Here is a 24,551-nt window from a genome sequence, read left to right on the forward strand (position 1 = left end):
TTCTGAAAAATGTAAACATGCTTACCAGAAGATAGGTACAAAAATATTTATAGCAATGTTATTCATAATAGCCCCAAACAGAATATCCATTAATAATAGAGTGGATGAATAATTGTGGCATATCTGTATAATAGGATACCATGTAAGCCATAAAAGTGAACAGATTAATGTATACAGCAACATGGATAAACCTTATAAACATTGTCATTCAGATGAAGCCAAGCACAGAAACCATATATATATACACTATAGCTTCATTTATAGAAAGCTCAAAACTAATCCTGGTATTACAAGTCATAGTTAAAGCCTGTGTCATTAGAAGTAACCTTTAGGTACTGATGGGCAGGGAGCATGAGAGGGACTTCTGGGTGTTGGTAATGTTGCATTTATTGACCTGACTGTGTCCACTTTGTGATAATAATTTATTGGGCTGTTTGCTAATTATTTGCATAGTTGTCTGTATGTTATTTTTCAATAAAAACATTTTAATCAGGCAAAAGTAGTCGAACTAAATGGGTAATGGACATTTGGTAATTTTTAACACAATTTTCTTCCTGTTATTATGTGTATTTGAAACTTTTCATTATAAAAACTTTTTTAAGAGCCCAGAAGTGGGAATCACTGTACTGTGCAGAGCCTGTGACCGCGTGGATCTAAGTATCTTTCCATCACTAGCAATTGCCGTTCTGTCTTACATATTCACATTTTTTTAGGTCATGCTTCACCCCTTCTTTCATCTTCTGCTCCTACCACTGATTCTGCAGATCCCATAATGAGACCGAATTCAAGACAGAGAGAAGAAGAGCTGGAATTAATAGATCAACTTCGAAAAGTGTGTACCTTAACTTTCAGTTACACTTCTGCAGTGTTATTGCTAGAGCCCATAACCCTGCAATCACCTGTTTGTTGGCTTACAATTTTTAATAGAATCAGTAAGTGCCTATTGTGTACTGTGCTGGCCATTGTGTGATAAATGTAAAAGAGATTTTGCTATGAAGGATATTCTTTTCAGCTTTTACTAGGAAAATGAGATGAGTTATTCTATAAAGCTCAATTCCTGGCCCTACTCATTTAAAAGTTTTTTCTGCCTCATGTAAGGACATTTTTTAAGAGTAATAATAATTTGTTTGTATGGACAACACAAGCACGTATACATACAACGTCATTGTAGTGTTTATTTTGGAATTGAAAGAAAATCTAGTTCTGTTGTATTTTTAATTGTAATTACAGAAAATTATAAATGAATTTCTCCTGTATTTTGCCCATACTGTGGCCTGGCTGCTGTATATATGTATTAGATCTCCTTCTTAAGTTACTGACTTGACATAGAAGGATAAAATAGGGATTGTGGTACTTAAGTTATTTGCTTTTTATCTTGATTCCTAATTAAATATATTTCACTGTAACTCCATTATGTCCTGTCAGCCACTCTTCAGGTAACGTGTTACACATTCTCCTGTTTTTTTAGCATATCGAGTACCGGCTGAAAGTATCACTGCCTTGTGACCTTGGAGCAGCTCTAACCGATGGTGTTGTTCTTTGCCACTTGGCCAATCATGTGCGGCCTCGATCTGTCCCCAGCATCCACGTCCCCTCACCAGCTGTGGTAAGTACATTATGCTTAAAATAAATAAATAAATAAATAACTGGCTATTAATCAGATATTTATTATATACAATGGCAAGCATTGTACAGAATGCCCAGGATACAAATGGGAATAGTCCAGTCCCTGTCTTCCCAAGTCTCACTTCTATGAGAGAAAAGATGAGCGTGGTAACAACGATTAGTAGCAGTTGTTATAAGAGAGCCATGTAAGAGGTTGCTCTAGGAATACAAAAACGGACCACTTAACTCTGCCTGGAGAGTTCAGGCAAGCCTGCCCAGAGGGGGTAAAATTTGAATTTGTTCTTAAAAGTGTGAGTAGGAATTTGCCAGCATAGGGGCGCCTCACTGGCTCAGTTAGTACTGAGTTGCCCACGTTGGGCATAATGGTATTGAGAAAACTGGACCCCTTTCTTATACCATACATTCAGAATACACTCAAAATGGATGAAAGATATAAATTTGAGATAGGAATCCCCTCAGAACTTAGAGGAGAACACAGGCAGCAGCGTCTTTGACTTCAGTCACTGCATCTTCTTACTAGACATGTTTCCAGAGGCAAGGGAAACAAAAGCAAAAATAAACTATTGGGACTTCATCAAGATGGAGATTACTTTTTAAAAAACAGACAAATCCATGAGAGACTGTGGACTCTGAGAAACAAACTGAGGGTTTTAAAGGGGAGGGGGCTGGGGGTTAGGTGAGCCTGGTGGTGGTATTAAGGAGGGCACGTATTGCATGGAGCACTGGGTGTGGTGCATAAACAATGAATCTTGGGACACACGCAAAAAATTAAAAATAAAAATAAAAAGCAAAAAACAAAATGACTCAGAAGATTATTTTTTAAAAAATAAATTTGCCAGCATAACAGGGGATAAAGGCATCCTAGGCATAATGTGCCTAGATTCAAAGGATAGGGACAGTCATGACATATTCAAGGAATTCCTAAGTTGTTTAGAGTAGGTGATACACACAGTGTGTTTACAAGTGGTAGGGCCATGTGATAAGGGTGTTATGTACCATGTCGGGGAGTTAGAAGTTTATCTTAGTGGAGACAATGAAAAAACAATGAAAGAATTTGAGGGGGAAAATGTAACTATAATTACAGTTTAGAATGATGAATCTATTTTGGGAGTTGAATTGGCATGATCTAGTGACCAACTTTGGGTGGAAAAGGAGGGAAAATATACATTCAGGATGACTGGCAGGTTTTTTTTTTTAAAACCGCCGGTCAGATCTGGAAGTCAGTATCAGGCTGGTAATCCACAACAGGAGCAGGTTTAGGGTTGACACACTCTCCTTTTTTTTTCCCTTTCAAATTTTCATAAAGATTTCAAACCTTCAGAAAAATTGAAACTAATACGAGAAACACTCTTAAAGCATCTACCTAGATCTGACACTCATTTTGTTTTGCAGTCTTGCGTTGTGTGTGTATGTGTGTGGTGTGTTTCAGTCATACTATTTGAAAGTTGCAGATAGGGACACCTGGCTGGGTTAGTTGGTTAAGTGTCTGCCTTCGGCTCAGGTCATGGATGCCAGGGCCCTGCATCCAGCTCCTTGCTCAGTGGGGGAGCCTGCGTCTTTCTCTACCTGCCACTGCCCCTGCTTGTGCTCTGTTGCTCTCTGACAAATAAATAAATAAAATCTTAAAATAAAAGTTGCGGATAATATAAAACTTTACCCCCAAAATATTTCAGAGAATTGTCCTAGGCCATCTTGCTCTTTTCTGTAGCCTATAGCCAATGACTGTCTGGCATGGGGGCCAAGTCCTTCTGCCTTAAGGTGGAGGAGAAGCTTCCTGTGGGAACAGGCTGAAAGAGGAGGGAATATAGCGAGCCACTAGCAGCCAGTGGGAGTTGGGGTATAAGGTAAGATGAAGTGTTATTGCATAAAACACCAACAGCATCCATAAGCTATATTCACATTTCTCCAGTTCTAAGAATTTTCCTTCCTTCCTTCCTTCCTTCCTTCCTTCCTTCCTTCCTTCCTTTCTTTCTTTCTTTCCTTTCTTTCCTTCCTTCCTTTCTTTCTTTCTTTCTTTGACAGAGAGAGAGATCGTAAGTAGGCAGAGAGGCAGGCAGAGAGAGAGGAGGAAGCAGGATCCCTGCTGAGCAGAGGACCCTGAGACCACGACCTGAGCCGAAAGCAGAGGCTTAACCCACTGAGCCACCCAGGCGCCCCTCTAAGAATACCCTCCACAGCTGTGCTCCCTCCTCTCCCCCTACGCAGCATACGCGCGCCGCGCACACACGCACACACACACACACACACCAGAATATAATCAAGGTTCCCAAGGATGCTATTCATTTCTAACATGCTTAAAACATTGTCTGACCTTTCAGAAGGTTTGACCTCATCTCATTTCTGGTTATTTGTTATTATTTAGCAGGCACTTCCTGTTACAGATTCTTGACTCTTTTATATAGGCCTGTAGATGGCCTCTTTCGGACACTCAGCTTGCTGCCCCTCCAGATACAAAATCATTTATCCCTCCCAAGGACCTTATATTCTTCTAATTATAAAAGCTGCTTTGTTACCAAGGTCCCAGGGGTGATGATGTGGCCCTGTCCCCTCTGGCACATCTACAAATAGAGAGTTGCATTTGCTTCTAAGGAAGACTGGTAGCCACTTTTTTTTTTTATTCAGTGACCTCTGAAAACAGGCCTTCAGTTTTGTGTAGGAGAGGCAAAGAGGAACAGTAGTCCTACCAAAATCAGCTGTGCTCTCAGAGACTGGAAGGACCTGGTTTTGGTCCTAAAGGTGATTATGGAATAGGCATTGACAGGCTATTTCACAACACTAGTAAGGAAAGGGTTTATGTCTACTTGGCGTTCTTCCCCATTTCTGTCAACTGAGTTAGGGGCGAGAATTTGTTTTAATAATCGAAAAAGGGCAAACCTGTCATTTTTCATTTCCAGAGAGGATGCCTAGGAAGTAACAAACAGCTAATACAGAAAGTATTGAGAGTAAGGGTGACTGAGGTTCTTTGCGTTGATTACCAGAAAACTGCCTTCCGTGTAAGAGTGTAAAGTACACAGAGGAAGAATAAAACTGTTTTACAAATACTTAACTGCCTAATGAAATAAAACACGTGGATATTCTTGTTAGTCAGAAATACGGGTATAACATGAGATGAGAGAATTTAAAATATACTACTGAAGTCAACAACAAAACTTAACTCCTGTTTATGAGTACCTATCCAGTGCCAGGCATTCAGCCAGGACAGAAGGTACAGAGATGAGATACAAGTGGTGCAGTCTCCCAAGAACATTAAGTTCTCTTTTAGAAACCAAAAACAAAAGAAGTCTTTCATGAAATATCTTTGACATTTAAAAGCAAGTAGGCCTATTAAAGAGTCCCTGGCTGGCTCAGTCAGTAGAGCACGCAACTCTTGATCTCGGGGTTATGAGTTCAATTCCCACACTGGGTGAAGAGATTACTTTAAAAAAAGAAAAATTCAAGGAGGCCTATTAAATAAAACTATTCAAGAGGGGATCTTTTTTTTTTTTTAAGATTTTATTTATTTATTTGACAGACAGAGATCACAAGTAGGCAGAGAGAGAGAGAGAGAGAGAAGCAGGCTTCCTGCGGAGCAGGGAGCCCGATGTGGGGCTCGATCCCAGGACCCTGAGATCATGACCCGAGCCGAAGGCAGCAGCCCAAACCACTGAGCCACCCAGGCGCCCCAAGAGGGGACCTTTTTGATTAATAAATGACATACACAGCTAAGAGAAATGTAAATACTAACACTTCCCAAATGATAATATTTGGGAGTTAAAAACAAAAGGACTCTGAGTCAACCAGTTGAAAATTATCCAGCATTTTAATTAAAGCAAGCAAACAAAAAACACCTCAGACCAAAAACCCTACTTTGAAATTGTGATAATGATTTTATAAATAAGTTAATATTGTGTTAATGAGGTTTCTCTTCTAATACTCTATTTCAGTATAAATATTTGCATCTGTTTTTCCTTGCTGTGGATTTCCTTCCTTTGTCTTAGACTATATACTATATTGCTTATTTTGTTCTTCTGGCCATACAGAGAGCTTTGTAACTTACTTTCTTAGTAGAAGTTATTTTGTGAGGGGACTATAAAATTAAAGCCACATACAAATGGAAAACCGTAGAAGTTTCTTTATGGCTCATTAAAGCATGGGGATTTATTGTAATTCTTTGAAAAGTGGCTAATGACAATGCTGAGTATATAACTTAAAAAACAAAACAAAACACTTTCTTGATATATTGTAAGAACTAGGATTTCTTTTCCCTAATTAAAAAAAAAAAATGGTACCTCATTATAAGGGGAGGTCTCATGTCCAGGCATTTCAAAAGAAACTCAGGGGACGCCTGGGTGGCTCAGTTGGTTAAGCAGCTGCCTTCGGCTCAGGTCATGATCCCAGCGTCCTGGGATCGAGTCCCACATCAGGCTCCTTGCTCAGCGGAGAGCCTGTTTCTCCCTCTGCCTCTGCCTGCCATTTTGTCTGCCTGTGCTCGCTCTCTCCCCTTCTCTCTCTCTGATAAATAAATAAAATCTTAAAAAAAAAAAAAAAAAAAAAGAAACTCAGAAAGGCATAATAGGTTATAATTCATCATTTTTTGCTATTTTGGGAGAGGGTCAATGATGTTTGCTGAACTGCTGTTTGGTTTAATAGGCATAGGTGTTATGTAGTATGGTTCACATTCTTAGAAATGTACTAGTGAATCCTATCAAAAAATCATCAACAACTCACTGAATGAACCACATCTCCAAGGTAAATGACCTGAAAAACTCTTGAATCATTTCAAATTTCAGAAAAGTGGAAAATAAGATTTCTTATTCAGATCAGGCTGTACATTAGAGAATTAGAACAGGCTATACACAACTTATCACCCAAACTTCTGGAAAACCTTTTGGGGATAGCAGGTTCTCTGAGACTTGACTTAAAGCAAAATCATGAGTCCTGCATTCCATGGTGATGGGGAGTCTACGGCATGGGTCCTTTGGACTAGCCATTCTGTTGGACACATTTGTAGCCTGGGATCAGGCATTCCTAGGGCTCTTCAGGCTCCATGAACTCCGTAATTTGCATACATTTGTATTTTTCTCAATATTAGATTCACAGCTTTCACCAGACTATAAGGAGTTTAATCCCATTTATGAAATACTGTCATGTAAAGGAAGAAATGACTGGGGAGAGGGCTGATTATTCCTCCTTCCTCTTCACCTTTGTCAGTCAGAACCGTGCTGCCTGTAGGGGAAATCTCAAAGGACATTTTCTCTTTTGCTGCCTCCCTCACGTCCCCACCCCCAGCAAACAGAGACATCTTTTATGTCTTCGGGTGCTAGTAACCTTCATGGAGGTAATGTTTGGTTAGTTTCCATGATCATTATTCTGAGATGGTGGTGATTCCTGGACCAGTTTTAACTTAGCAACATGAACTCTTCATCCCTTTAGCCTTTTGCTTACATAGAAACCTTGTTCTTCCATCTAGATAGTTGGACCTGTTTCACTCTCCCCTCCCATGGATGTTGACATCTGAATGGTAGAGTTTCAGAAATTTAGGGGTTCTTTTTTTTTTTTTTTAAGATTTTTATTTATTTATTTGACAGAGAGAGAGAGATCACAGGTAGGCAGAGCAGCAGGCAGAGAGAGAGGGGGAAGCAAGCTCCCCAGTGAACAGAGAGCCCGATGCAGGGCCCAATCCCAGGATCCTGAAATCATAACCTAAGCCGAAGGCAGGGTTTTAACCCACTGAGCCACCCAGGCACCCCTTTTTAAATATATATATATATATATATATATATTTTTTTTTTTTACAGACAGAGATCACAAGTAGGCAGAGAGAGAGGAGGAAGCAAACTCCCTACAGAGCAGAGAGCCCGATGTGGGGCTCGGTCCCAGGACCCTGGGATCATGACCCGAGCCAAAAGCAGAGGATTTGATCCACTGAGCCACCCAGGCGCCCTTTAAATACCTTTTTAAAGGGGGTTCTTCTTTTGTAGAATGAAATGCCCAGTTCCTTTCTTCTGCTAAAGTCCATGGTTCCCTGTTGACACACCCTTGGCCTTCTCTGCAAACCCAGACCAACATCCTGGTTTGTTTAGCTAAGGTCTTTTTATAATAAGAGAAGCTATTTACATGTTTCTATTCCATTTTTAAAGGCAGAAAGGGAAACTGGTATAGGGAGCGGGAATGTCTAGCCAGTTAAAAGCATTTGTAAAATGCATTTGTCTTGTGTTTACTTGCCCAACTTCCCTTAAAGTTAAGCCCTTGTCCTAATAGCTTTCACCACAGTGATTTTTCTTTTGTGCCTCAGTTTACCTTATGTCTCCCTCTTTAGCCAGGAGTTGAGAAGACCACATTACTTATCCAATGAACACCTGCTCTTTCACATGTAAAAAGTGGAAGAGAAGGAGCCCAGCTCCAGTGTGAATTAGCCAGTGTGAACTCCCATGGTGTTTTTCCTCCTTCTGTTAAGATCATGATTCTACCGTTAATGTTTCTGCCATTAATATTTCACTCTCTTTTAAAAAACAAAACAAAAAACCTTTTTTACCTCAATGATGAAACAACTTGGCAGAGGCAAGAATGGGTACTGTCCTAGAAACCTAATTCCTATCCCCTTTCAGGACCTTTTGGAAAGTGCTTCGATTTGAAATTCAAAAATTATTATTGGGGAGCCTGGCTGGCTGACAGTGGAACATGCAGCTCTTGATTTCAGTGTTGTGAGCTCAAGCCCCACATTTGGGTGTAGAGATTACTTTAAAAATAAAATCTTTAGGGCACCCAGCTGGCTCAATTGGTTAAGCATCTGTCTCTTGGCCCAGGTCATGATTCCAGGGTCCTGAGATCGAGTCCCACATCAGACTCCCTGCTGAGCAGTGGAGTCTGCTTCTCCTTCTCCCTCTGCTGCTGCTGTCTTTCTCTCTGTCAAATAAATAAATGAAATCTTCTAAAAAATAAATCTTCTGCCTACTTGTAATCTCTCTCTGTCAAATAAAAAAATAAAATCTTAAAAAAAAAATTTTTTTAAATTTATTTTCAGTTAAACTGTTTTTTTTTTTTTTTTAAGATTTTATTTGACAGACAGAGATCAGAAGTAGGCAGAGAGGCAGGCAGAGAGAGAGGGGGAAGCAGGCTCCCTACAGAGCAGAGAGCCCGATGCGGGGCTTGAATCCAGGACCCTGGGATCATGACCTGAGCTGAAGGCAGAGGCTTTAACCCACTGAGCCACCCAGGTGCCCCTAAACTTTTTTTTAAAGATTTAAAGATTTACTTAGAGAGGGTGCACGAAAGCAGGGCAGTGGGGAGGGGCAGAGGGAGTGGGAGAGAGAATCTCAAGCAGACTGCTTTCTGAACGCGGAGCCCAATGCTCACGACCCTGAGATCATGACCTGAGCCAAAATGAAGAGTCAGTTGGACACTTAACCAACTGAGCCACCCAAGTACTCCTTTAAAAAATTTAAAATTATTTTCCTTTCATCCCACATTCTTATTTGTTATAATAAAGCCAGTCCTAGCCCCTGCTCCTTTTCTCAGGCTGAGATTATAGTTCTTCAGACACTATTTTATATTTATTTAATTTCCCCTCTGCTTGTGATGGAGTATCATATTCCATCTTCGAAGAAAAACCCAGGTATTCACAAGTGAAGCCTTTGTTTTCTAGAGGTGGTACAGGCTTCCATCTGCTTACTTGGGTAAAAACGCGAAGGCAGAGTTCGTGCAGACATTTGGTTTCTGTGCCTAATGCTTAAACATGTTGGAGAACAGCCAATGAATTTGAACATTTGAATTTGTTAATCATTCTGGGAAATGGAATTCATATTTCTACCTTATATCATAATCTATACATAACCCACTAGGTTAAAAACTTTTTTTCACAACTTTAGGTCATGTGATAACACTTTGTTGTTAGTAAGAGACCTTTCCAGAAACAAGCTTACTAAGTAGAAGTTAGGGAAATTAACTTTGGGAAATCTGCATTCTTTGGAAAACAGGTTCTTTAATCCAGTCTTTTAAAATTCATATGTTTAGGGCGCCTGGGTGGCTCAGTGGGTTGGGCCACTGCCTTCGGCTCAGGTCATGATCTCAGGGTCCTGGGATTGAGTCCCGCATCGGGCTCTCTGCTCAGCAGGGAGGCTGCTTCCCTCTCTCTCTCTGCCTGCCTCTCTGTCTACTTGTGATCTCTGTCAAGTAAACAAATAAAATCTTTAAAAAAATAATAAAAATAAAAATAAAATTCATATGTTTAAAAACACTCCAGGATTATCACTGAGTAGAGACGTGATGCACCCATAGTATATTTATGAGTAAAAGATGTTGATTTTTTTTTTAATTATCTTCTTTCATGAAGACTGCAAGGAAATAAAGTTTGGCTGTGATTATATTTGAATGATAGGGTTGTGGGTAATTTCTTTGCTGTCACTACAAATTTTCTTCAGTCAATATTGTTTTAAAATGGATATAATTAAACAGCTGTCTCTAAAATTTTTCTTGCCTTACAAAAAATCAAAGTAAAATGTCTAAAGTAGGCAGTGGCAAACTATGGCCCAAGGCTAGCCCCCATTTTTGTAAATGAAGTTTTTTTTTTTTTATTTTTTATAAACATATTTTTATCCCCAGAGGTACAGATCTGTGAATCACCAGGTTTACACACTTCACAGCACTCACCAAAGCACATACCCTCCCCAATGTCCATAATCCCACCCCCTTCTCCCAACCCCCCTCCCCCCAGCAACCCTCAGTTTGTTTTGTGAGATTAAGAGTCACTTATGGTTTGTCTCCCTCCCAATTCCATCTTGTTTCATTGATTCTTCTTCTACCCACTTAAGCCCCCATGTTGCATCACCACTTCCTTATATCAGGGAGATCATATGATAGTTGTCTTTCTCTGCTTGACTTATTTCGCTAAGCATGATACGCTCTAATTCCATCCATGTTGTTGCAAATGGCAAGATTTCATTTCTTTTGATGGCTGCATAGTATTCCATTGTGTATATATACCACATCTTCTTGATCCATTCATCTGTTGATGGACATCTAGGTTCTTTCCATAGTTTGGCTATTGTGGACATTGCTGCTATAAACATTCGGGTGCACGTGCCCCTTTGGATCACTATGTTTGTATCTTTAGACAGCATAGTACTGTAAATGAAGTTTTACTGGAATACCCATTGCTTATATATTGCCTGTGGTTGCTTTCAAGCTCTTAGCAGATCTCCTATAGCCTTGAAGACTAACATTTATTATCTGATCCTTTAAGAAGTTTGCTGACCCTGTATTCTAGAATGTTGAATTTACAAAGCAACTGCCAAGGGTATTTTTAAACTTTAGAGTAACACCACATTTTCCTTCCTTTGTAGCCTAAGTTAACTATGGCGAAATGCAGGCGGAATGTGGAGAATTTCCTAGAAGCTTGCAGAAAAATTGGTGTACCTCAGGTAATAAATTTATCGTTTCTTATGTTGCCTAAAGAGACTTGGGTATTATTTTTCTAAAATTTTTCGGAAATGAGAGTATCTAAAATCTTACAGGACTCACTTTAAATGAAGTTGGTAATTACTAACATGATGTTGTGTTACTAGAGTCAGTCAGTATACTGGTGAGCGGTTTTCCTTAATTATTTCCAAGGACCAAGCAAAAAAAGTAATATACATATAAATTTAAATATATTGTAATACTTAAAGCTAAGTAATCAAAAATAGATATTTTGACATTTTCTGAAACATTCCTGCTTGCTTGTATACATCTTCATACATAAGACCCCGGGCTTCAGAATGAGTGCATCTCAGATTGAGAATGCTTCCTTTGGTTTCAGGTTTTTTGACATTTACTTTAATACATTTTAAAAATGTTTACTTGAAAATAATTTTAGACTTAGAAAAATGTAAAAATAGGACAGATCTAGAATAGTCACTCTCTGTGCTGCTGTTCCGGTCCTGTTAACATCGTCTACATAAACACAGTATGTCATCCAAACTGACAAACGCTTGGACAATGCTGTTAACCACATCAGAAACCACACTCAGATTTCACTAGCTGTTTTCACTAAGCTCTGATCCTTTGGAATTGAGCATACAGGAGGCCATTTCTAGGCATTTGTCCTGCTCTTGAGATTTATTGTCTCTAGGTTCCTCAGTTACAACTTTCTTGCCTTTTATTATACAAATAGTTAAACTTTATAGATGCAATTAAGAGACATGAACTTGATGCACTTTATATTCCGTTATCCTTTTAAAAACAATGATGCTAAACCAACTAAGCATGGTACTCTTAAAAAAAAATTCTATATTTAATGCCACAGACACAGATCCGCTTAAAGAAATAACCACTTGGTGCTATTTGATACTTTGTTCCATTATCCATAACCCTAACAGTTCTTGTCATATTTGGTGTCCAACCTTCAAGAAGAAAATCATGACTCTTCTCTGTCACCTTCCTGTCAGAACCCCAGGACTGGCCTGGACTCAACCCCAGTGTTGCTCTTGAAATTAAGCCCTTGTCCTAACAGCTTTCACGCCAGTGATTCTCCCTTTTCGTGGCTCCCTGGTCCTCTCGCAGCTAACCTTGCCTTGAGGAGGTCACAGCACCACTCGTCCCATGGGCAGCCTTCCCGTGGCAGCTCATATATGTGCTGCAAAAGGTGGAAGAGAACACGTCCGGTTCTGTAGAGCATCTGTGAGCCACAGTGAATTTCCACCATTGTTTTTTCCCCTTTTATTAAGTAGGTTGTAAATCTGTTTTTCACTGTTTTCTTTTGTGTTTTATTTTTTCAAATCTGAGTTATAAAAATAACTGAAATTTACATTTGTGGTATTAGCAAGGACCTTTTTATGTTTGTTTTTGTGGACAAATCCAGAGCAGATTTTTCACTTTTATATCCTGCTGTTTTCTAAAGACTGATCCTATCATTTAGAACAAACCACTTTTAACCATAGAGAGCCTTAATAAGGTTACTAATCAAATAGCATGCATTTTCTCCATACTAATAAGCAGGTTCTAATATTCATAGGTACACACTAACATCTGTCAGTACTTCCTTCCGTCTGTTGAAGTTGTTCCTACATGATCATCACATCACACACGCATGCCCACAGCCTGCCCCAAACAGCACGACATGGGAGCACGCCTGGCAAATGTCAGACCCATGCAAAGTACTGTTCACCAGCTTTACAGTCATTGTACTTGCACTCTGGGCTTTAGAGAACCATCATCTGTCTCAGACTTAAACTCCGTACACTGAAGTTCTTTCCAAAGGTACCTGCCAACAATTGGCAAAATACAGTCTACCTTAAAATGTGCATTTGATTCAGCATTTGCCAAGCGATGGTTATTAGGGATGATTATGGGCTAGCCTGTCCCTGTTCCTACCAGAGCCACACTATTTGAAGGCAGGAAACAGAAAAAAAAAATTCAAATTTAAAAGACGGGATATTTTTCTAGGGTGGTTAGACTGGGGTTCTTAACACCACCTTCCTTCCTCTCAGTCTTCCCGATATGAAAGAGGAAGTGGACAATCCCTGGAGGCCCCCTCTGCCTCTCCCCTTCTGCCTTCCACCTGAGTCTCTACCGCTGTCACCATCACCACCACCACTTTTAGACAGGTTCCTCGTACGCTGCTACTTCTGCTAAAAAGTTAGTTATTTGCTTAGAACGAAGTGAAGGAAAATGAATGAATACATCAACTCATAGATTCTCAATGGCCTTCTCAGGTCCCTCTGACCTTTACCTAAACACCCCCACTTCTCTTTTTAAACTTTAGAGTAACACTAAATCAGGGATATAATAATGGTCACTTTTGAAAATGTGTAACATAAAACTTAATATTGTAAATATTTGTCAGAATTCTGTCTAGAAACTAGAAAGGTGAACAGTTTCCCTTCTCAGCACAAGTTTTGAAGTGTTTTATAAGTTCTGAATGAAACACTGAAGAATAAGACGACTCTTGAAAACCTCTGATAAGGCTGGGCATGTGGGTATTCTCTTATTCTGCTTTTATTAAGTATGTTACATTCAGAAAACTGTAATGGGTGACAAAAACATCTGTTTGAGTCCAGCATCTCATGTCCTAGTTATTGTATGTTATGTGTTGAAGAATATTTTCTTGTTCTCCAGTTTGATTGTGTTTTTATTTACTTATTTAATTTCTTTGTCTGTGAGCTGGAGGGTCTGGGTGGTCTATTAGGCCCCTTACCCCTCTAGATTCATTTCGTACATCAAATCAGTTGGTCCACCTGGCCTCCAGGGAGTAAGTTTCCTCCGTCATTGGGCTCTCCTCTTCTGGGACCACCCTGATTTACGTGGCTTTCTCCAAATACTTCCCTGTCTTCAGCCCACCCCCAGCTTTTGTTCTGGTTTCTGGCCCATTCTTTTTTTGTTAATAGGAAAGAATGAGCCTTGGGAAAGAAGCTGTTGCCTGGCGCAGACCTCACCACTTAGAGACCTCCCACAACCCTGAGCCAGCACCCAGTCTGTTCTCTGCATGCTGAGTGTGTGTACTGGTCACCAACCAGCCCGTTTAATAGTAAAATCAAGCTCAGCACACAGAGGGAGTCTTTTTGTAGTTCTGTTTTTCAGTATTTTATTTTCATTCCTCATAGTAAACAAATGTTTCTAGGATGTCTTTCTCTGAGTATGATTGAGATGATCGTGTTGGATTCTGTACTCAAATCTGTGTTTCCAATCCACTAACTTTGTTTTTCTGTTTTCCTTTTCTGCTCACACTTTGGACAGGACAATCTTTGTTCCCCTTCTGACATCCTTCAGCTAAACCTCCGTGTTAAAAGAACTGTTGAAACCCTACTTTCTCTTGGGGCACATTCAGAAGAATCCAGTTTTATCTCTCTGTCTATCCAGCTTTTGGGTTTTGTGGCATTTTATTGTACTTTAATGTTAACTCTCTGTCTGCTTTATTACTGGATCTTCCCCCTCTAGCTGAAAGATCGTATCCAGCGATTTCCCACCTCATTCCTGTGCTTGGTGAAGGAGGTTTGTTTCTTGTTACAAAGTACTTACATATGTGCTTTATTTACGACCATCAAAGAGTTAACCAGTAAAGTAGATAATGCCCTCATATGTCCAGATAAACAGCCCATCACATTAGTAATCATTAATGATTGTTCACAAAGACTAAAAGACCAGCATTTTTTTCTCCTGGTCATTTGTCCATTCTCCTGGCCTGTGGCCTTGTTTCTCTTTTCAAAAGTGCTGAGGTATCTCTCATAGAATTCTGGACCTGTTCTTAGACTGTGACTTAGAACTTTATTTCCAAATGACTTAATAAAATTCCCATGTGGCCGTTTTTCCAGCGTTTTAAACACATAAGGAACATATTTGTACCCTTTCTGGTTGGAAAGGCACCTGGTCACTTAGATCTCTGCATTGAGCTTTGCCCTAAACTCCTGAGATGTCCCTGTATTGGAAGGCGTGGGTCCACCTAAGCATTTACTGTCTGCGTCTGGAAGCATTGGCCATTTAATCAGTAATTTTTAATTTGATCAGGATGTTCAGTTCAAAGATCAGGCAGGTTCATTAGATTGCTATTCTGAGCCCAGTGTGCATGTAAAATGGTCCGTGACAAGCAGATGATCTGGAGCTGACCTTTCAGGAGTAGGCGCCTGTCCAGATTTACTATGCTTGTTATCATTAACTGAGCTTCACCTCTAGAGTCCTATTGAGAATTTAAAAGTGAAATTTATGTAATTTCCAATATACTTGAACTCTTAGTGGGTGAGCTGGTATTGAATTAAGCTATTGAGGAGGTTATGTCTGAACAACGGTAGCAGGTTAAGGACCAGGCAGCAGTCTCTGTCCTGTCCCCAAGGCTGTGAGCGGGTATTGTCTTCTTCAGAATGTTCAGTATGTGAGCTGCTGGCCTTAATACTTGCAACTACTTTATGATTGCACTCAAATTCTACTGCTCATAGATAGGGTTTCTGAACATTCAGGAATCTACTGAACTCAAAGCAGGGAACAGAACACCCTGTTGTAGAAGTGATAAGCCTAAAGGTGTGATTGCTTTGGTTTTCTTCCATATCAAATGCAACAGTTATTTTAACACATTAAAAACCTATCTCCTGTTAATGCTGAAACACTGAACACTGTGTTGAAGGCCAGTTTTATACAGTAGTAGTACCTTCCAGAGTTTGGGAGGTTTGCTTTGCTTTGATTTTAAGATGTCTTGAGTCAAAGACCATTCAGTTTTGTGGAGTTTTGTCCCTTTAGGAAATAAAAAAACATGTGGTCTTGTGTGTGGTTGGGAGGAAGTAGTTGTACATTCTCTTCAGAGCACATGGCGTTCCCTGTAAGCCCCCTGGAAGGTAAATGTACGTCTGGAAAACATAAGCCTCGGGAGGAATGGCTAAACCACACGCAGGGCAGGGCGCTTTGGAGAAGAGACCAGGGAATTGGCCTCAGAGAAAATAGGACTCTCCCAAGAGCAAAACACCCTGCAGGTCCATGTTGGGGTAGTTCTTGGGGTAGTTCATCTGCATGGACAAAGTACTCAAAGTATTTATACAAGGTTGCTAGTTTTATAAGGTCAGAAGATCATAATTACATTGTTTTATCAAGATAATATTTTGAGTAAGAGGCACAAGTACTACTATCTGTTCAAAATAAATGTTATATTTTTTATTGCAACTAATTTTGTAAAACTTCCTAATAATAAGGTAAAGTGCCAATGAAGAGTCCAGCTGTCTTCTTTAATAAACATGTATAGTCTCCTTTTTACTGGAACCAGAATTCTACTTTCTGTCCCTTATGAGTAGCGTCTGTTTTTATGAATATTTAGTCTTAAAAGAAAAACCAATGATAGGTGCTATTCTTGAGCTCTGCCTTTTTCTTTTTCAAGAAAGGATTAACCAAACATTAACGAGGCAAACACAATAGAAGTATTTTGACTTCCTTTAGGAAACTTCTAAACACCTTTTACATATATGGTAATTAAGACATTCCTGACTAAACTCACGTCATCATTCTCCAACATAATTCAATCCATTCAGTACGAGGATATGAAATAGTGACTTTCTTCCTGTGTCCCCTACTTGGCACGAGAGCCCTGATTTTCACAAAGAGGATTATAATGGCAGCTGGAGGGCATCCCTCCCTCCCTCGTGCAGTCTGGCTTATGGCATGAACCCATCTCGCATTCCCGTGTTATGTAATTTCTGGAGCACTTTCTCTTACAATGTTAGATCTTTTGGGCTTGGGCCGTCTGGTAACTTGGAACTGCTTTTCCGTTTTCCCTGCCTCATTTTGTTGATCTGCATTGCTCTTTTATTTATTGGGGATGAAAGATGTTTCTTTGACCCCATAGGATTCTGTTATCCTCTGTTGTATGTATTATGTCTGTAACTTGTCCTTATTCCAGTTTCCAAATGACCTGTATGTATGTTTTACTTGTTCTAATAAAGTGACAGTGTCAGATGCCATCTCCGTGTAACTCGTATGAACAGAGGTCAGTTCCCCAGGTGCTGACCTGTCCTATCTCAGTTGACCTTTAGGAAAGAGAGAAGAGGTGCTTATGTTTTTGTTTTTGTTTTTGTTTTTTCAGTTCATTGATGTTCATCCTGTTTTCTCTTTTGTTTGTTTTTATGTTACGTTGTCCCATTTCAGGAGCAATTATGTTTGCCTCTGCACATTTTAGAAGAGAAAGGTTTGAGCCAGGTCGCAGTGACGGTGCAGGCTCTCCTGGAGCTTGCCCCGCCCAAGCAGCAGCACCACTTGTCTGCTGCATGAGGACCCTGCGCGCGGGTACTGGCCCGGCCACCCTGGAGCAGGACGTGAGCGCCGCTGCCAGCTGGCTGCTTCCACAAAGCTCTTACGTGTTCTTAAAAAGGACTGTTTCCATGATTCCTGACAGGAATATTTTGCTTCATTTCTCCATTTTAGGGGAGGTTATATCCGTTTCCATTGAATAGTTTTAGGAAGACACGGTTGGTTTTTGCAGGTGAAACTTCGTCCTTTCGTCACTGAGAACCTGACATCGAAGCCTAAACGGGCTGGGCTTTCCTAGAGAGCAGGCTTGTCTCCCATTCCAGAAAGACAGCCTCTCAGAGGGATAGTTAGCTTTCCTGAAAGCACAGACATGCTACTATCTTTACCCGTTTCCTGTTTCTGGAACTGGTGACTCATTAGATTCTCCTGGAACATTTGTTAAAGTGTAGATTCTCATTCCAGGAGGTCTAGAGCGGGGCCTGGGTATCTGCATTTTCAACAGACATAGTGAGACCACTTTCCCAAGCTGGGTATTTTTTGTATGATGTGGAGAGCAGTGACTCCACTGTGTTCATCAGCCGCATTTAAAACCAGAAGCTATATTACTTTGGACTGTCTGTCCAAGACAAAACAAAAAATAACAGAACAAAAAAACCTTATGTCTAAAGCAAACCAGATATGATATAGAAGGCCTAGATTTTTGCACGGTATAGCAATGAGAGAGGTAAGTTGTATTTAAGGCCAGTGTCCTAGGCGTTCTCCCAACTTCTGTCCACCACCACCTAAAGCTTGGTTCTCATCTGTGACATTCTGCTATTACCTGAATATTGTAAACAAGCACTCTACACAAGGGTTCCAAATCCTTAGGATGGTAACATGCACTACTCAGCATCGTTTGCATTGAGCTCCCCCACCACCTCCCCCCACACTGCTCGCAGGATACCAGGGCCTGCAGATACCTTCCACTCACGGCCGATACACTTCTAGCTCCCTGACTAATGGAAGATTATGAAAACAGAGCAAAAGGAATAAAAGAGTAGCCAAGTTTCTTAATTTCTTTCAAGTAACTGCCAGTTACATGCTTGAAATAAGGCACTTGGGGCTTCTTTAAAAAACCATGTGCTGTCTCTGTATCTAGCTCTTCAAATTCTACCATTGGTGCCTTCACTCATTTGTGGGCCAGGTAGGAGGGCCCAAGGCTCATGAAACACAAAGCCAGGAGCCTTTGTTCAAGCTTAAACTACGAAAGTCTCTCTTATCCTATTTTTTGAACCCCTTTTAGTTGTCAGTGTATCTTTTGGTATTCACTGCCTTTATAAATCAAGTAAATAGAGTAACTGAAGATAGTAGTTAATCTGAGGTTTTTTGGGTTATAAACTGTTCTGGACTTTCTTTACCAATGCATGCATTTGAGCAAAATGTTCACTCTTTATCATGTAAGTGCAACATCTAAAAGTAACTGGGTAAAATCATATTGACATCTGGTCAAAATAATGTTTTCTCCCTGTTCTCACTGGGAAACAAGTTGAGCAGAACATTACCACTTTGTCAAAGTTTAAAATTAAGGAACATAAAACATTTGATCTCAAAGCCCACTGATCTTCACTGACCTTTTCAGAACAAAAGTAAAATGTTTTTTAAGTGCTTAGAGCCAGACCCCATTAAATTTACAGTTCTAAACAGACCCACCAATCAGAGCGACTTGTTTAGAATTTAGCTGTGTACATTTTTAAACTATAAGGATTTTTCCTTCTACTCAACATTACACCTCAGTACAATTTCCAAATAATAGAAGCCATTTGAAATGAAACTCAGCAAAGAAGAGGACTGCTTATCACTTATTATGTAAGGAATAATCCCAGAAGACATACATAATGCAACATTTGGAACATCTGCAACTAATTATCCCATAGGAGTAAGTGGAAGTTACCACTTATTTCACAACTGACACATAACGTGCAACCTTATTCACATATTTTCATCAAACTAATGCAAATTTATATTTGAATTACTAGGAAAAAATTGTGTACAGTTTTGGCTTGATAAAGAAAAAAATATCAAATATATTGAATTTCTTTCCTAAATCAAGATGTTTTTGCTAGAAAATTTTTATATTCATTGTTCTGTACGTACCATTTTTTTGTGTTTTTGTTTTTTGATAAACTGGAAAGAAAATGTAACATTTAGCCTTGCTAGACTCCAGTGTAAGACAAAGACCCTGTAGGGGTTCCACTGAGCGTTGATGAGATTCCTTCCTACTGAAGCAATGGCTGATCATTGAACAGGAGGAGGCTAAGTGCCCACCCACTAGGGCCCCTGACAGCCCTGGAGACTGGCAGTCAGCAGGTTCTCTGCTGGGTGCAGGAGCCTTTCTTTGTCTGGCTAGAAGAGAGTAGGGAGCTTATTAGGAGGTCACTCTCTTTAATAGCTTACTTAAATACAGCCTCATAGCTAACCGAGGAGTCGATGATTTCTCTTACTTGCTACAGCTTAGCAGTGACTAATGATGTGTGACTCTGCTGATGAGTAGGACAAATTTTTAGCAACCAAGTACTTAAAATGGTTATAGAAATGAAGGAAAACATGGATATTTAGAAACCTTTTTATATATGTATTGCAGTGAGATGATTTACAGCAGATTTCATTTTATTTCTGAAATGTTGTAAACATGTAATTAGTAAAAGATTTTGTAAAACATTGTCCTATATTTGTATGTCTGTAAATATAATGCATAAGTTCTAAGTATAAATATGTCAGTATCATGTATGTTATTTTAAATTGCCTGTACGCCACCTTACATGTTCACATTAAAATAAAAGCCAGCACTTCAATCGCATGAAATAAAGGCTGAATTGAAAATGTTCATACCTAGGGGCACCTGGGTGGCTCAGTGTGTTAAAGCCTCTGCCTTCTGCTCAGGTCATGATCTCAGGGTCCTGGGATCTAGCCCCACATTGGGCTTTCTGCTCAGCGGGGGGCCTGCTCCTCCTCTCTCTGTGTGCCTCTCTGCCTACTTGTGTTCTCTCTCGTTCAAATAAATAAATAAAATCTTTAGGGGGAGAAAAAAAAAGAAAAGAAAATGTTCATACCTAAAGCATGGTTTCCTTGGCAAAAAATGAAAGGTTATTTATTTAGTTCCCTGAAAGAACATCAGGAGAAACGGGGTCCTCATAACAGGCCCTTGAGATAATTTTTTTTTAAAACTTTTCCAAGGAAGTATAGATAACCGTATTGCCCTGCATTTGGGATTACATATAAGGCTTAATTTGTGATATACACAAGATGCATTTGGACACTTTTCTCTAAGAAATTACCAACTGTGCAATAGGGAAAGCTTTAGCTTCCCAAGACATTCTGCTTGGATTATCTTTACTCTTTTAGCCATAATATCCTGAAGGTGAGAATTGTTGAGGGAGCAAAACAGGCATAGACCCCGGTGTCTCACTAATCAAAACTCCCTGCAGGCTAGTTTTCCAGCAGGCCTGGGTCCCCGCCTTTATTATACTATTGTCGTCCTAACATTTCCGTTGATTCCAATTTATTATTTTTTTAATTTATAATTTATATGCCTACCTGTTGCCCAGAAAAAGAGCTGAAGCAACTTAAGATATGTATTCCATGCCCCGCCACCTCAAAAAAACACTCAGGTGATACTAACCTAAAAGGCAGGAAGGAACCAATGTTGACCTTACAGTGTCTGTATTCTGCCACACACTTTATAAACATCATCTTGTAGTTCTGAATGAACACTTGACTTTTGCTCAAGAGTTTTTTCACTGTAGTCAAAATATAGAATTGGAGACATTACAGAAATTACTGAAGTTTTAATGCATCACAACTAATAAGCCCATGAACTTTTTTCTGTTAAGAAAAAGCAACAGGAATCTTCTCACAAGACTCCTAGAAATACTTCTTCCCAATGAAAGTTTTTCAAAATACGAAGAAGCCCTAAGTTGATGGTATAGTCCTAATTCAGGGTTTGAAAACTAATACAACAGGCAATGGGAGAGAACAGGCAGCGCCTGGGAATGCTCAATAAGAAACGACCTGTAGATACAATTTGTCTGTGCTGCTAAAATGTTTCTTCCTCCAAATCCTCCCATTGCCAGAAGACCAGAGGAAAAGATGAGAACTCTGTCACTTTTTCTTGCCTCTCCGCTTGTCCTTGTCTTTGCCTTTACGTTTAGAATCCTTGCCATCATCTTTCTCCTTCTTAGGCAGTCTGAAGCCACCAATTTCCCTCCGTACCATAGTGCCTCGCCACCAGGCCTGGAGCTGGAAGAGAAAGGGGGAGTGAGTACGATAGAACAGGCATGCCAATCCCCATCCTTTCTGCATAAGGGAGTTGTCTTGTCATAAAGTAACTTATGTCTGAAGAATGGTGTATGTCGGGCGCCTGGGTGGCCCAGTGGGTTAAGCCGCTGCCTTCGGCTCAGGTCATGATCTCAGAGTCCTGGGATCGAGTCTTGCATCGGGCTCTCTGCTCAGCGGAGAGCCTGCTTCCCTCTCTCTCTCTCTGCCTGCCTCTCCATCTACTTGTGATTTCTCTCTGTCAAATAAATAAATAAAATCTTAAAAAAAAAAAAAAAAAAGAATGGTGTGTGTCTGAAGCATGGAAGCCGCCATGCATGCTAAATTCTATTTATTCCATCCCCCCTTTTTTGAAAACAGGTCTTGTCAGAACCTAGCAGATAGCCTGGGATAACTTAGATAAATAGGATTCTGAGAAGATCATCCGGGGTGTCTGGCTGGCTCAGTTGGTAGAACATGTGACCTTGCTCTTGGGGCCATGATTCAAGCCCTACATTGGGGATAGAGTTAATTAAAAAAAAAAAAAAAAAAAAAAACAGCTTCTCCAAGAGCTGTTCTGACTATAAATAATATTCTTAAATACGACCTTCAGGCATAAATTCTAGGTCCCGCTTCCTCTGCTGACCACCACTTTCCCCTGGATTAAGAGTTAGGGATATGCCCCTTGCTATGTGAACCATCTCCCTGCACCAAGGACTGCAGGCAAATTCCAGTAATAACAAAAAGCCATCCTTCCATACCGATCTGTTTCATGCTTCATAATAAATGAAAAAGAGACTTTGTGTTGCTCAGTGTTAGGCCAGCTATGAATTGAACGTGCCCTCAGATGCCAACTGTGGGACGCCTGGCTGGCTCCATTGGGTGAGTGACTACCTTAGGCTCAGGTCATGATCTGGATTCCCAGGATCAGGTCCCTGCTTTGGGCTCCCTGCTCCTTTCTCTCTCATCCTCCCCTCTCTTGTGTTCTCTCTCAAATAAAAATAAAATCTTTAAAAAAAAAAAAAAAAAGATGCCAACTCTGGCTTTCTACCTTTATGATGCTCTTCAACTCCAAGTCATCCTGTTCTCTCTTCTTCCTGGTCTTCTCCTTTTCTAACCGATCTTCAATGATGACCTGTTCATATTCCCTTATCTGTAAAAGTAAACATGGACCCTAGGTTATAAGACTGTCCTGGCAAGGTATGGCCAGCCAGCCTTGCACTTTTAATATAAAATTTGAAAATAAAGCCTGCCAAACCTAAAGATAAACCAACGAAAAGAAAAACTAAGTGGATTCCTATGGTATAAATATTCATATACTAACTATATAAAAATGTTTCCGTTTGGAGCAAATTTGCTGTAAAATCTTGCATAAAAATGAACTAGTAACTTGTGTGCTTAATGACCTCAAAGTACTGTTTCTTAAACTCATAGAAAGTACACATACAAATAGCAGTCATCTTTTTTTTAAAAGAGATATTTGGGAAGTTTTACAGTTATTCAATGATGAGACAATAATCAGAAGCTTTTTAAAATTCATAATTTACAGATTAGCTTCAGAGACCATAAAGTAGAAATAGTAATGGTATCTATCTCAAGAGGTGGTGAGGGTGAAGTAAGTCCTTTGGAATGTTAATAAGTGCCTGGGACAGAACGAGCACAATGGAGGCTTGTCAGATGCCGCCAATACTGTCCCCATCGTGGATGCCGTCATCCTCGTCATCATCATGGGAGAAGAGGCTCAGTGGTTTACAGGCACACCTCCACTTTGTCACGCAGCTACTGTAGCTCAGCTACCGCCCATTCCTCAGGCGTGCTCAGCCTTAGACTGTGGAGACTGCTTCCTTACCGTCCTTGCAAGTTCTTGAAGGTGTGCTAAGTCACTGGCCTTAGCAGCTTTGAGAGCATTTAGTTCATTCTGTTTCATTTCCGTGTCCTTATCAAATTTCTCCATCCAGAACTCTAGCTTTTCCTCAAGTTTCTGTTTGGAAAGAACATTAAAACATGGTTCCATCAGACACAAAGCCTTATGAAATCATTTATATAAGGTTCGAGAACCAGCAAAACTTCCCTATAGTGAAAAAAGGCAGAATCATGGCTACCTCTAGGGGCAGGTTGCTTGATTGGATCAGGAAGGGACACGAGGGAGACTCTGGGATGTTGTAAACATGTTCTCTATGTGGGTGGTGGTTACAGGATGTGTGTGTGTGTGTGCACGCATGCAAATGTTCATCAAAGTATATTCTTAATGTTTGTATACTTAATATTATTATTCAATTTAAAAACAGAAGGAAGAAGGCCTTCCAAGGGGTCTGGATAAGGGAAATTGGAAGGAATAAAGGGTAGGTAGAAAATTCTAAAGGATAAGGAATGGCATCAGATAGTTCTTTGATTAATAACAGTAAATACCAGGGCTGCCTGGTGGCTCAGTCAGATGGGCATATGCCTTCAGCTCGGGTCATTATTGGGTCCTGGGATGGAGCCCTGCGTCGTCGGACTCCCTGTTCAGCAGGGAATCTGCTTCTCCCATCCTCTGCCCCTTCCCCCTTCTCATGCTCTCTTTCTCTCAAATAAATAAATAAATAATAAAATCTTAAAAAAAAAAAAAACAGTAGATGCCAATTGAGAAGGGTACAATGTCTTCAAAATCCTAGAAAATAATAAATGTGAATCTAAGATTCTGTACTTAGCTAACCTAGCATTCAATTGTGAGGAAAGAAAGACTATACCTGGTCTTTCCAAAAGAGTTACTCAAAAGTGTATTTTAGCAATGAAATCTAAAATTTCATTTTAGAGATAGTACATGTGAGAAACGACAGCATGTTTATTTAAGCTACATAAAATACTTTTTTTTTTTTAAAGTAAACCATAATCTGGAACTAAAATCCTAAATTAGGCACTATGTCTCCTGGAAAAAACAGATAGGCTCTGAAGACAGAATGCCTAGGTTTCGCTCCTAA

At 39.9% G+C, this 24,551-nt stretch overlaps 2 protein-coding genes across 29 annotated transcripts in view; one reads left to right on the top strand and one right to left on the bottom strand.

Moving 5' to 3' along the window:
• The window catches only part of LRCH3 (leucine rich repeats and calponin homology domain containing 3), a 121,117-nt gene extending 100,971 nt beyond the window's left edge, over positions 1–20,146 (top strand). For 8 of the 23 annotated variants that reach the window (XR_014302881.1, XR_014302882.1, XM_082699412.1 and 5 more), the window contains 4 exons: positions 714–832; positions 1,469–1,606; positions 10,947–11,024; positions 17,200–20,146. Coding sequence is in view for 20 of the 23 variants with exons in the window: in XM_082699412.1 (XP_082555538.1) it covers positions 714–832; positions 1,469–1,606; positions 10,947–11,024; positions 17,200–17,322 (458 nt within the window). In the remaining 3 variants the exon portion in view is untranslated. Of the gene's footprint in view, positions 1–713; positions 833–1,468; positions 1,607–10,946; positions 11,025–14,316; positions 16,225–17,199 lie in introns of those variants that run through there. The other 15 variants (XM_082699396.1, XM_082699413.1, XM_082699410.1 and 12 more) reach the window with 4 other exon arrangements.
• Positions 20,147–21,110: 964 nt separating this feature from the next.
• DRC9 (dynein regulatory complex subunit 9) overlaps positions 21,111–24,551 on the bottom strand; it is a 56,952-nt gene continuing 53,511 nt past the window's right edge. For all 6 annotated transcript variants that reach the window (XM_082700108.1, XM_082700110.1, XM_082700105.1 and 3 more), the window contains 3 exons: positions 23,441–23,572; positions 22,643–22,744; positions 21,111–21,576 (listed from right to left, as the gene is read on the bottom strand). In XM_082700108.1, the coding sequence (XP_082556234.1) occupies positions 21,439–21,576; positions 22,643–22,744; positions 23,441–23,572 (372 nt within the window). In that variant the 3' untranslated portion in view covers positions 21,111–21,438. The remainder of the gene's footprint in view (positions 21,577–22,642; positions 22,745–23,440; positions 23,573–24,551) is intronic.

The sequence above is a fragment of the Mustela nivalis genome (genome assembly GCF_964662115.1).
Source record: "Mustela nivalis genome assembly, chromosome: 1".
Taxonomy (NCBI): domain Eukaryota; kingdom Metazoa; phylum Chordata; class Mammalia; order Carnivora; family Mustelidae; genus Mustela; species Mustela nivalis.